Source organism: Macaca thibetana, chromosome 17 (assembly GCF_024542745.1).
Source record: "Macaca thibetana thibetana isolate TM-01 chromosome 17, ASM2454274v1, whole genome shotgun sequence".
NCBI classification, from domain to species: Eukaryota; Metazoa; Chordata; class Mammalia; order Primates; family Cercopithecidae; genus Macaca; species Macaca thibetana.
In genome coordinates this window covers 88,439,827-88,451,896 of record NC_065594.1, presented here as the reverse complement: position 1 = coordinate 88,451,896, position 12,070 = coordinate 88,439,827, and the positions used below count along the sequence as shown (strand labels likewise).

At 35.6% G+C, this 12,070-nt stretch overlaps 1 protein-coding gene across 2 annotated transcripts in view; it reads right to left on the bottom strand.

Moving 5' to 3' along the window:
- Positions 1-12,070, bottom strand: part of MYO16 (myosin XVI) — a 615,551-nt gene that overhangs the window by 388,668 nt on the left and 214,813 nt on the right. For both annotated transcript variants that reach the window (XM_050766698.1, XM_050766697.1), the window contains one exon: positions 1,449-1,524. In XM_050766698.1, coding sequence (XP_050622655.1) covers positions 1,449-1,524 — 76 coding nt within the window. The remainder of the gene's footprint in view (positions 1-1,448; positions 1,525-12,070) is intronic.

The window sequence follows — 12,070 nt, the reverse complement described above, 5'->3', positions numbered from 1 at the left end:
TGTGTCCCGTATTGCCAGTAGGCCATGAATAAGGTACTAGGTTGCTAGTCGACTTTGCATGAGCAATATGGTAAAAGTTGCCTGAGAGAGTCCTCATGCACTGTGCTGAGATGACCAGTGCTGAATCTAGACCGGAAGTTCATTCATTGCCTCCATTCCTAAGATTGTCAACCGCCGTGCCTGGACATCTGTTTGAAATGACACTAGACCTAAATGGCGACAGTATGCCACGGGAGTCCATGCAGTCAAAAGTCAGTCATATCCTCCCTTGTCTGGGAAATAAGCCAGGAACACGAACTTTAAAAATGTGAGCTACTGTTAGACCCAGATTAGAGTTAACAGAGGATGTGACTTTTATTCATAGTAAACATATTTTTAAAAAATACCTAAAAATTTCTATTTGCTCTTTTGATATTTATCATTAGCATACTAATATAGATAATGTTAAAATTACTAGACTGTAAGTAATATTAGCTTGATTCTCAAGTTTGTGACTATTAAGCTGTCTTAAATTTTAGTTTGGTAAATCTTCAGTTTAGCAGAGAAGATGAAGTAATAAACATTAAATAATGATACTTAATTTCAATAAATAACAAATAGAGAAAAATCCCTTCTGGCTTTAACTGGAGATTTATTAGAAATTCATACTCCTGAGAGTATATCAAATGACAAATCTCAAAAGTAAAGTACATTTAAGTTAGCAGAGGTATAGCAAGAGCAATAATAGATTCATTAAGTTATTCAGATCAATTACTGCCTTCAAAATTTTGATGTGGTATTACTTATGCTAGATTTTTCTCTTTGTTATTCAGAACTGTTTTTACTATTGCAAAAATCATTATGATTAGTACCTTTCTGTTAAATTAGAAAAGTTACAAAATTAATGTAGCATCCATTTATTAAATAAGGATATGAATATACAAAAAGGGCAGTGACTAAAATAATTTTAGAAATCTTCAAAAATATATTTATTAAAAAATAAGTAACATTAAGTCAAGATTTTCAAAGTTTGAAATTTGCATGAGAATGTCAGCCTCTGTATTTTTCTTGTAGTTTAAATATCTGCACAGATAATAACGCTACTATTTTTCAAAAATACCTTAACGGATAAGCATGTATTTGGTAGTATGAGACTCTAGTTAAATAACAGTAAAAATGTATTTTAAAGTAAGTTACACTGAATAAATCACTATCCTGAAAGTTTAAAACATGAAAGGCAAAATACAACAAAGTACAATGGTACAGTGTAGATTAAACTGTGAATAGCCTCTTGGAATGGAGCCGAGCACAGGCGATGATGAATTGTGCTTGAACTGGGCTGGTTGTTACACAGCTTCACAGGCTTGTCCTGCTCTCACTCTGTAGCTGTGCTGAAGATAGATGGATACCCCGATACGAAAGGAGGGAAACAGTACCTGCTCAATGGTCCCAGGATGCTCCTAACCTACCTGACGGCTTCTCCTCATTACAGTTCACAAGGTGTGGGTTTGCCTGATGCATCAAAAGAAGTTTCACCAGGTTTGCCTGAAATATTAAAGATAATTGAAATGGGAACCACCATGGCAGATGCTAAGGATTCATCAGTAAGTTACACACTGTGCTGTCCAACTGGCAGCTGGAATGAGACGGCATCAGCGTTCCCACTCAGAAGTCCTTCCTGGGACAGTCCCAGGAAAGTACCTTTCCCAATGCCTTTTGTGAAGATGTCAGATATTCAAACTGTTGCAGCCCTTTCTGGATTCAGAACAAAAATGATTTATCCAATAAGGATTTAACCACTGAAGATTTGAAAAGGACATTTTAAAACTTTTAGGTTTATATTATGTGCATTTGTAGGATGAGAAACTAGTTACACAACAGTAAAAATATATTTTAAAGTAAGTTGCACTGAATGAATCACTACCCTGAAACTTTAAAACATGAAAGGCAAAATACAACAAAGTACAACAGGACAGTGTAGGCTATATGCCATAATATAACCTGAAAGTACTTAAGCTATACTCCTTATGTGAGGAATTATATGGTACAGTGTGTTTTGTTCTGTTTTAATTGAACAATTCATTGAAGTCTAACTTGTTGGTATTGTTCCTCTGTGACAGCAGCGTGGGCAGTATGAACCTAAAGTCACATTGGACCATTAGAAAAATGCAATCTCAAGTTATAAGAGTTAAGTAACTTGAGAAATTAATGTAATTTTAAAAATTATAATAATATATCACACATATAAAGGGTATATATAATATACATGTGCTATTGAAAGGGCAATAATGAAATAAATTTCAGTGTACTCAACTTTTAAAAATATGTATTCAACATTTTTTTTAAATGATATCTTCGTGAGTTTCTCCCCAAAACTATGCCTCTCTCTATTTCCCAGAGTTGGCCACTATCATGAATTTTGGGTTAACCATTAATATCTTCTCTATATGCTTAGCACACACATATGGAACTATCCCCAAGCAACATATTGCTTCATTTGTTTGTGACATTTATAGAAATGAAATCCTATTGTATAGATTCTTCCATGCCTGTTTTCATGGCTTACCATTGCAATTTTGAGTCATCAGAGTTGATGAGTTTAACCAAGTTTCATTCTTTTTCTTGGCTGCATGGAATCGTATTGTACAAATATATCACAATTGATCCACCTTTCTCCCAGTGAATATTGAAGACATTTGCAGTCATTTATTTGTTTTTACAAACAATGTTCCCATAAGTAGTCTCATTTATATCTCTTAGTGCACACATACACCAGGATATATGTACTTAGAAATGAATTTGCTGGGATATCAGTTTGGACAGCATCAAAGAGATAAATAGTGCCAATATATTTTTCTCCAAGAGATTGCTCAGATTGACACTCTTACTCCTAACAAGGCTTTCTGTTGCTCTACATTCTACTTAATAATTTTATTATCAGGCATTTACTTGTTGTTAAATTCTTGGGTGTAAAAGAATTGATTATTGTGGTTTAATGGTACATTGCTTTGAAAATGGAGCAGCACTCTCCTGGTTTCTTCTTGGTATGATTACAATACTTTTTAAAGCTATTACCTTCTAGGGATTTGCCAGTTTTCTCTAAGTTTCCAAATGTGCTGGCATGATGTTGTTGGTTATATCTTCTTATTGTGCTTTTTCTTTTATTGCCTTTTTAATAGCTGTGCTGTTTTTGTAGTTCTGTTTCCCTTTGCACACACACTATCGGTCACTCTGTGCATGCCCTCTCTATCTTTCTGACCAATATTTCCAAAACGTGGCTCATTTCATTAATCCTTACAAGAACCAGTTTGAGGTATGAGGTATTATTGATTCTTTCTACGGTATTTTTATTTAACAGTTCTATCACTTTCGCTTTTATCTGTTTTATATTCCCATTTACACATTCTGTGTTTGTTTTATTAATCTCTATCTCCTCTATCTCTCTCTCTCTTTTTTTTTTTTTTTTTTTTTTTTTTTTTTGAGACATCTCACTTTTTCATCCAGGCTGGAGTGCAGTGGCACCATCTCGGTTCACTCAGCCTCTTTCTCCTGAGTTCAAGTGATTCTCGTCTCTCAGCCTCTGGAGTAGCTGGGATTACCAGCCTGCACCACCACACCTCGATACTTTTTATATTTTTAATAGAGATGGGGTTTTGTCATGTTGGCCAGGCTGGTCTTGAACTCCTGACCTCAAGTGATCAGCCTGACTTGGTCTCCCAAAGTGCTGAGATTACAAGCATGAGCCACTGAGCCCAGCCTGTTTTATTAATGTCTTACAAACTTTGTAAGTGGTAACATTATTTTTCAAACTTGTCTTTTACAATATAGACATCTAAGGTTGCTATGCAACCTCAAAGGCTGTACATTTTCATCAAATGAAAATTACCACCACTTTCTTTATGTCTCACATAGGGATAGAGACAATGTAATTTTTTTAAATTATGATTCTGTTCTGAATATTTTAAAATGGTCATTGGATGTCTTTTTGATTTATAGAGAATAGTAAGTCCGGAAATAATGTGTGTTTCTGTAATACAAACTAGCTCATACTCAACTGATAAATGTTGGTAGGTACTATTTTTTCCTAGGCCAGAGAAGCCAAAACAATGGAAGTCAAATCATAAAATTAAAAGACCTCAATTGTTGTGCTGGAAACTGAAGCCGTCTTAGCTGTATTTCTACAAATATTCTTTTTTTAAACAATAAAGTAATTTAAGGGCAATAAAATGGGCAATAATAAGTGCACAGTTATAAAACTTGGGCAAATGTGTGTACCTGTGTAATCAACACCACAAATAAGATACAGAACATTTCTCATCACCAACAGTTCCCTCCTGTCCCACTGTGGTCAATCTTCATCCCATACAAGAAAACACAGTGTGATTTATAGCACCCCAGATTAGTTTAGTCTATTCTTAAACTTCACATCAATAAAACACAGAAATATACATGTTTGCCCAACATAACGTTCTTGAGATTCGTCCATGCTTGTGCATGCATTGACACTTTCTCTCTTCACTGTTGAGCTGTAGTCCATTGTACAACTACATTACAATATGTTCATCATTTTCTTCTTGAGAGTTGAGCCATTTGTTTCTGGCTCTTTGAATAAGGCTACTATGGACATATGTCATTTTAGTCAATGTAGATTTTCATTTTTCTCTTTTGAACATTCTAAAACAGAATTCTGGGTAATCTGGTAAGTATATATTTAACTTTATAAGAAATTGCCAGAAAAGTTTACCAAATGGTTTTACTATTTTTTTATCCTCACTGGCAATTTTGCCACATGCTCTCCAACACTGATATTGTCATAGTAAAACAATGTTAGCCACTGAAGTACTATCTCAGTGTAGGTTAATTTACATTTCCCTGATGACTGGTGATATTGAACTGAAAAGCTTTCATGTGCTTAATGACCATCTTTTGTGAATTGTCTACTCAGGAATTTCTTGTCCATTTATTACTGCATTGTTTAACTTTCTATTATTAGTCTATCTGCATTTTTACATGATCTGGATGCATTTTTCAGATATATGTATTGTAGCAGGAAATCAGAGACTGGGGAGACCAAGCGGAGTTCAGGAGGGTATATTTTAGGTGTACACTGGCTCAGCAGACATGCATCCTGAAAGTCTGAGCAGTAAACAAAGAAAATGGATGCTTTTTATGCACCTCGAGGTGGGAATTACATGATGCAGGAAGCTGGCTTACAAAAGCAAGTACCAAGCAGTTAATTATCAGGTGATATTCTTAGGACTCAGCTTATATCTTGGGAAACACGTCTTGCAACTCATGCTTATCGATCGTGTGACCTTACAGTTGCACAGCAAGAAAAACGGGAGCTTACAGAACTTACAAAATATGTGGGGGAGAGATACGGTTAATGCTTCACAGACCTTACAGAGGAGCAGTTAATATTCTTTCTTAACTCTTACTTGGGGTGGGTGGGCGGAGGTGCTACTTCATGCCCATTCTAGTGTAAACTTAAACTGTAAATTCAGTTTCTTTTAATTTTTCTACTTTAGTACTACACGTATTTCCTCTCATTCTATGGCTTGCCTAGTCATACTCTTAAAAATGTCTTTTGATGAGCAGAAAAACACTTTTATTTCTTTTCTTTTGTTTAAGTGCAATATCTGTACCTATTTTTATCTACTCAAAGTTCATGGTAGTATTATACTATAGTTTCTTCTGAAAGTTTTATAATTTTAACTTTTATATTTGTGGTCCATTTCAAGTGAGTTTTTGTGAATGCCATGTAAAGGCCTGGATGGTCCAGCACTATTTGTTTTTCAGCAACATTTGTGGAGAAGAATATTTTTTCTTTTTGAATTGCCTTGAGACCTTCATAGGAAATCAACTGACTTGTTATGTTCATTGGTAGCCACTATATTTTAAGTTCCATTGATCTACTGGTCTATCCTTGCTGTATTACCTAACAACTTTGTGTGTATAGATTTATAGCAAGTTTTGAAATCTTACAAGTGAAAGACTTAGAGTAAGTCTTGAAAAAAGTCTGTGTCTTATTCCTTCAAGAACATTTTGTCTATTATAGGTACTTTGCATTCCATAATTTTTAGGATGAATTTCCCAATTTTTATTAAAAAAAAGACTGTCAGGCTTTAAATTGGGATTGTTTTAAACAGGAAGCTACGATACTACTTTGATATGCCTTAACAAATCACCACAAGGTTTGTGGCTTAAACAATAAAAATGTATTGTCTTACAATTGCATAGGTCAGAAGTCTGACAAAGGTATCACTGGGCTGACATCAGGGCCCTGGTAGCATGTTCCCTTCTGGTTATAAAGCAGAATTTGTTTCTGTCTTCTCCAGTTTTGGAATCACCCACATTCTTTGGTTAATGGTCCCTCCCCTTCCACCATCTTCAAAGCAGCAATATTGCATGTCTCTGGCCATTTTTCCAGTCACGCCCCCTCTATCTCAGCCAAGAGCAAGTCTCTGCTTCTAAAGACCCATCTAGAGAATCCAGGAAAATCTTTCCAGCTTACGATCCTTAGCTTAGTTACAAGGCAAAGTTCTTTCTTCAGCCTTGTAATACATTGACAGGTTCTGGGGATTAGGGCATGGACATCGTTGGGGGCCACTATTCTGCCTTCCCAGATACCTTAACAATATTCAGTGTCTCAATGACAACTGCATATCAATGAGCGTGGCTTACCTCTCTATTTGCATGAGTTTTCAATCGTCACTGCAATGTTTTGTAGTGTTAAGTGTACAAATATTGCACACTTTGTTAAACATATTACTATCTATGTTATGCTTGTAACACTACTGTAAAAAATTGATAAATTCACTTAATGGTTCTAATTTTTAAGGCTTTTTGGAGATTCTTTGGTATTTTTATTATCCTTTCCCCTTTCCTAACCTTGCCTTTCATTTTCATTTCGCGCATTATTTTACTTGTTAGACTGACAATGGTTTCTTCAATCTGTGGTAGGGTTTGTGTGTTTGCTTTTGTAACATTTTCTGTGGCATTTTTCATTCATGCTGAGCTTTTTGCCCAGGCATTCCAAGAGACCTCCCCAAATAATTATGGCTCTTGCCAGTGTTCTCACTTTAAATTTAATTAGGTTTTCAATAGTATGCCCTATTGCTATATTTCCTACAAGCCCATTCAAAATTAGTGTTTGGTTTTGCACAAATTATTTCAGTAGTACTTATTCATGTTATAGCAGGGTGCTTATATTTAGAAGTTATTTTGATTTCCAAATATATCGTTTGCTAAAGAAAGAGAAGCTATCTTTAAATCTGAAAGATAAAATATATATTGTAGGTTCCCAGGACATTAAAATAGTTGCAAGAATCAGTATTGCTTTTTATTAAAGATTCGAGGGATTTTCTTGCCTTTATATCATTTGTCAGAAATGAAGGAAAGAAGAAAGAAAATGAAAGAACAAAAACGTAAAAGATAGAGTAAGGTAGGGAAAAATGTAGATAGGAGGAAAGGAAAGAGAAATTCAGAAAGAAAAGAAAAGAAAAACAATGAAAGCCAAAAATTACTTATCTTCGTTTTCCACAAATGTGAAAGAATGGCAATAATGCTAAAGCTTTTATATCTTTGCAAAAACGTCAGAGTGTCAGAGAGTCTAATAATCACGTTGCATTACTCAATTCAATTTGCTTTTTCTAGAACTCCAAATAAAATCACGTGCAATCTCCTGACAAACTACTGTTCTCTAAAACTTCAACTGGAAAGCATTTAAGTCATAAAAGTAAATGTTTCCTACAAGAAAATCTTTAACCATAAAACTAACTCCATTTTATTTCAGGCCTGTAAAAATAAACATTCATGTGTGAAATAAGGAAGTTTCTCCTACTTGGGGAATTTCTTTCCTTTCGTAAAGTCAATATTTCCTGTGTGCTTCCAATTAGAAATCAGTGAGGCACTTCACAAAACTGAATTAAGCAGGCCAGGGCTCATTCCAATTACTCTACTCTGGAACATCTGTTTTAACCTCACAAAACAGCTTTAGGTAAATTACTTAAAATGTGAGCAGGCAGAGTGTGCCCTTCAATCGCAACTCATCTCCAGTATTAAAAGAATTTCATAATCAGCAAAGTTATCAGAGGTTAAGGTGACTACTATTCAGAAAGAGAGAGAGAGAGTATGTGTGTCTGTATAAAAGGAAACACTAAGTGGCTAACAAAGAAAATGTATTTAAGCTCAAATTTGAATTAATATTAGTTATTGAATATAGACTTTACTTAATCTTCAAATAGTTGTATTTCAGTGTGGCTAAATTTATCAAGATTAATTTCTTGAGAGTCAAAGTATCTCTTTAAAAAGTTAAAATCTAGCAATGAGTGTTTGGAGCCAGCACTCATTCCTTCCTAGTTGAGAAGCTAAAAATGATTGATTTAATTTAATAAAGAGGAAATTATAATGTTAAAGTCTCTCAGAAACTCAGCACTTGCATACCCCACTTGAATTATATATACCTAAGTCCAATGGTGCATACTCTACACTGCAATGAGTAAATGTCTCTAACTTTGAGAACCATGTGAACTATTTCAGATATAATATTTTAAAAGTCTAATACGTCACTACTTTTAGTGATTCAACTATGATTTCTATTAACCAATGGTTCTGCTCTCATACCACAAAATAAATAATATGTCATCACTGCAGTTTTCTATATAATTTTCCTTGTGTTTCTTTTCTGAAACACTCCTCTTTCATTTCCACTCAGCAAACCTCATAATCCTCCTCTGCCTGTGTCCACCCCTCCTCAGTCTCCTTTTATGGAACTTTCCTTTTACACAGTTGTCATAGTTGTATTTGTGCGGCTATAACAGAATATCTGAGACCGGGTAATTTATAATGAACAGAAATTTATTGCTCACAGTTCTGGAGGTTGGGAAGTCTAAGATCAAAGTGCCAGCAGGCCTTAGTCTCTCTTCTTTCAAGATGCCCCATTAAATGTTGCACCCCTCCAGAGAGAAAGATCATTATATCCTCACATGGCGGAAAAGCAGGAGAGAGAAACATTCCTGCAATTTCTTTTTATAGTTGTATTATTCCTTTCATGAAGGTGAAACCCTCATAGCCTAAATATCCCTCATTAGGCCTCACATCCCAATTTTGCTGCACTGGGGATTAACTTTGCAACACACAAATTTTGGGGGGACACATAGCAACCATTAAATACGGTGTTGCTCACAATATATTGCCTTTGGTTGAAATCCCTTTAATTTGTGCATGATTTATTTTAGTAATACATCCCAAATGCAAATTATTTCCAGTGCTAACGAAGTCCTTGCACGTGCCCAGGTTTCTCTTGGAAATCTCCAGGATGATTTCCTGCAAGAAGCAGTCTCAAGGGGTGTGACCACTCATCTACTGTTCACACATTTATTCAGTGATCCATCGATAAAGGCAAATATGTATTACATTAAGGCATATATTGATTCACTCATTAAATAAATAGTAACTTAGCCAGTATTCTGTGTTGGCTCCGTCTGAGATACTACAATATTTTGATAAGCCAAACAAATGTTCCTGCACTCAGTTCTTACAGACTAAAAGGTGATACAGATGAATGAACTGACAACTACAGCAAGTTGTGGTAAGGCTGTGTTTGTGATATGGGATATGCAGGGTGCTTGTACAGGGACAGGAGAGGAACCGTCATATGCAAATTCCTAGCATTAGGAAAGACGGCCAGTGAAGTGACATCTCAATGTAGCTGTGCAAGGTAAAATTTAACAATTTCAGGAAGAGCAAAAATAGGCTATATGTGGTGGTGCATTCTAGAAATGGAGATACATTCAGTATAGCTTTACCCTCAGATATGATGGGGCGAGGCAGAAGAAATAAAATGCGAGACTTAAGCAGGGCCTCTGACACATGGGGACTTATAAATAGTGCTAAGGAATAAGTATTTTATTTCAACCGCAATGGAAGGATACTGTGTTGACACAGTGTGATTACGTCTGCCTGTGGAATGATTACTGTAGCCTCGTCATTGAGAGAAGAGTGGGGGAGGGTGATAAAAACCTGCTAGAAGCTGATGGGTTAACCCAGATGTAGAGATGCTAGTGTCCTGGGCGAGGAGAGAGGCAGTGAGGAGGCACAGATTGACCGGTGACGATTATGGCTTAAATATCTCAACACAAGCCGCTGGGTAGAAGTCTGTAGGCTCAGTGTTCTGTTAGGCATGAGAGAGGAGGGAGAAGTAAGAAAATGGCAAAGGACTAGTTTTGTGATGAATAAATGACGAAACAGAAGAGCCACAGACAGGGATGGGAAAGAGAAGATGATGGCTTTTTTTTTTTTTTATTTTAACAAGTGGTGTTAGAGGACAGAAAGAAAGAGACAGCCGCTGGGTATACACAGATGCAGAATTTGGGAGAGGAACAGAGAGGAGGCTTGGGCAGCCATGAGCATGTAGAGAGCACTTGAAGCTGAGGGCATGAGAATATTTCTCAAAGACGTGGCAAACATCAACTAGAGCCTAGGATGGCACATGAAGCGTGTCAATACTGCATGGCCAGAGGGGTAGGGGCATAATCAGACTGTTTTCTTCAAAGCAAAGAAGAAATAAACATGCAAAATAATTTGAGCTCTGAATATATCTTAATTTTTATATACTTGGGTAAAAATTGTATTTGAGAATAAAAATGGCTTTTTAAACATTAAGATGTGTGAGTTATGCCATACAAAATACTTTGGGAAACAAAAATATTTAGATTCCAGCATTTGTACAAATATTTTCTTATCTTTGGGTGTAGTATTGCCAATTCTGTTGTAAATACTAAATACAGTAAATATATACAAGACTAGAGTGAAATTTTACTTCACGTACAACTCACGAAAGAGTTGTAAAACCAAAAGACTTATTGCTCACATAATTTATTCAGTTCCCAGTTTTTGACAAGAACAAGCATCTCTTTTGTTTTCCACTGCAAAAGTTAATATATTTATAAAAGGCAGTTTTAAAATATGCATATCATCCCACTATAAATGTAAATAATAAGTACAGTTACAGATTGTGAGCTACCTCCTTCTCCATAAAGGTAGTTACATTTATAAGGTCTTTATAAGAGTGAAATTACTGTGAATGTCTCTAAAAATGCCATTAGTCTCTCTAAAATGTTCACATTTCTAAAGCTTTTTGCCCTGAACACAGATACAATATATATTTACAGCAAATTTCTTCAGAGAGAGTTATAAATCTTCCATGCATATAAATTGATATTCACATAAACCTGTTTCTAAAATATAATTTCTAAAGTGCATACTAAATGATATCTTTGCAGGAGAACAATTTTTTAGAATAATTCTAGATGTCATATACTATCTTTCTTGGTGAATTAATTGAGATGCAATTTACTGAAAATCTTCTATTATCATAAATCTCTCAGTAGTTTTATCAGTCTGAGTAAAAGAAGAGTGTCTTGGTTTTGATGTCTTATATTCTAAAATAAAAGCCTCATTTATACTCAGTATTTCCAATTTTGCATCTAATTCTGGGTTGGTTGCCTTTGTCTTCTGGTCACTCTGCTGGACAATGGGCTATCACAGTGGACAACTCAAAGTCTGTTTTTCCGGAGCACGCATTTGAGTGGAGACACTACTTGACTAGGCTTAATGGAACAAAGTAGTAAAGACACATGATTTTCAGACACTTTCCTTAGTACTAAAATGTATCAGAAGTAAGAAAATTAAAGGCAAGTCTAGCGAAGCAGAGGATAAAGATAATGTGTTTTAAAAACCTGCCTCATCTGCACATTGTAAATGGCGATTTCTGGAAACCTCTGAATAAGATATCTGTCTGTACCAATCTAGCCACCATCAGTGGATCAGGACACATGTTGACTGATGATCCATACACACACAAGGCATTCACCTTCATGATTCGCAAAAATCTGCTGAACTAAGTAAAAGTCTCCCCTTTCTATAGATGCTTATCATTCTCAATAATTGGTGGCCCCAAGGTTGGGCTCTGTGGAAAAAGAACAGTCAAGGCTTGTTGAGTTCACGGTCAGTGAGTGGTGGGGCTGGTACCCAGCGCTGGCCCTTTCTATTCCAGTGAGAAGGCCATGGAGGCCTCAAAGCAAAGCTG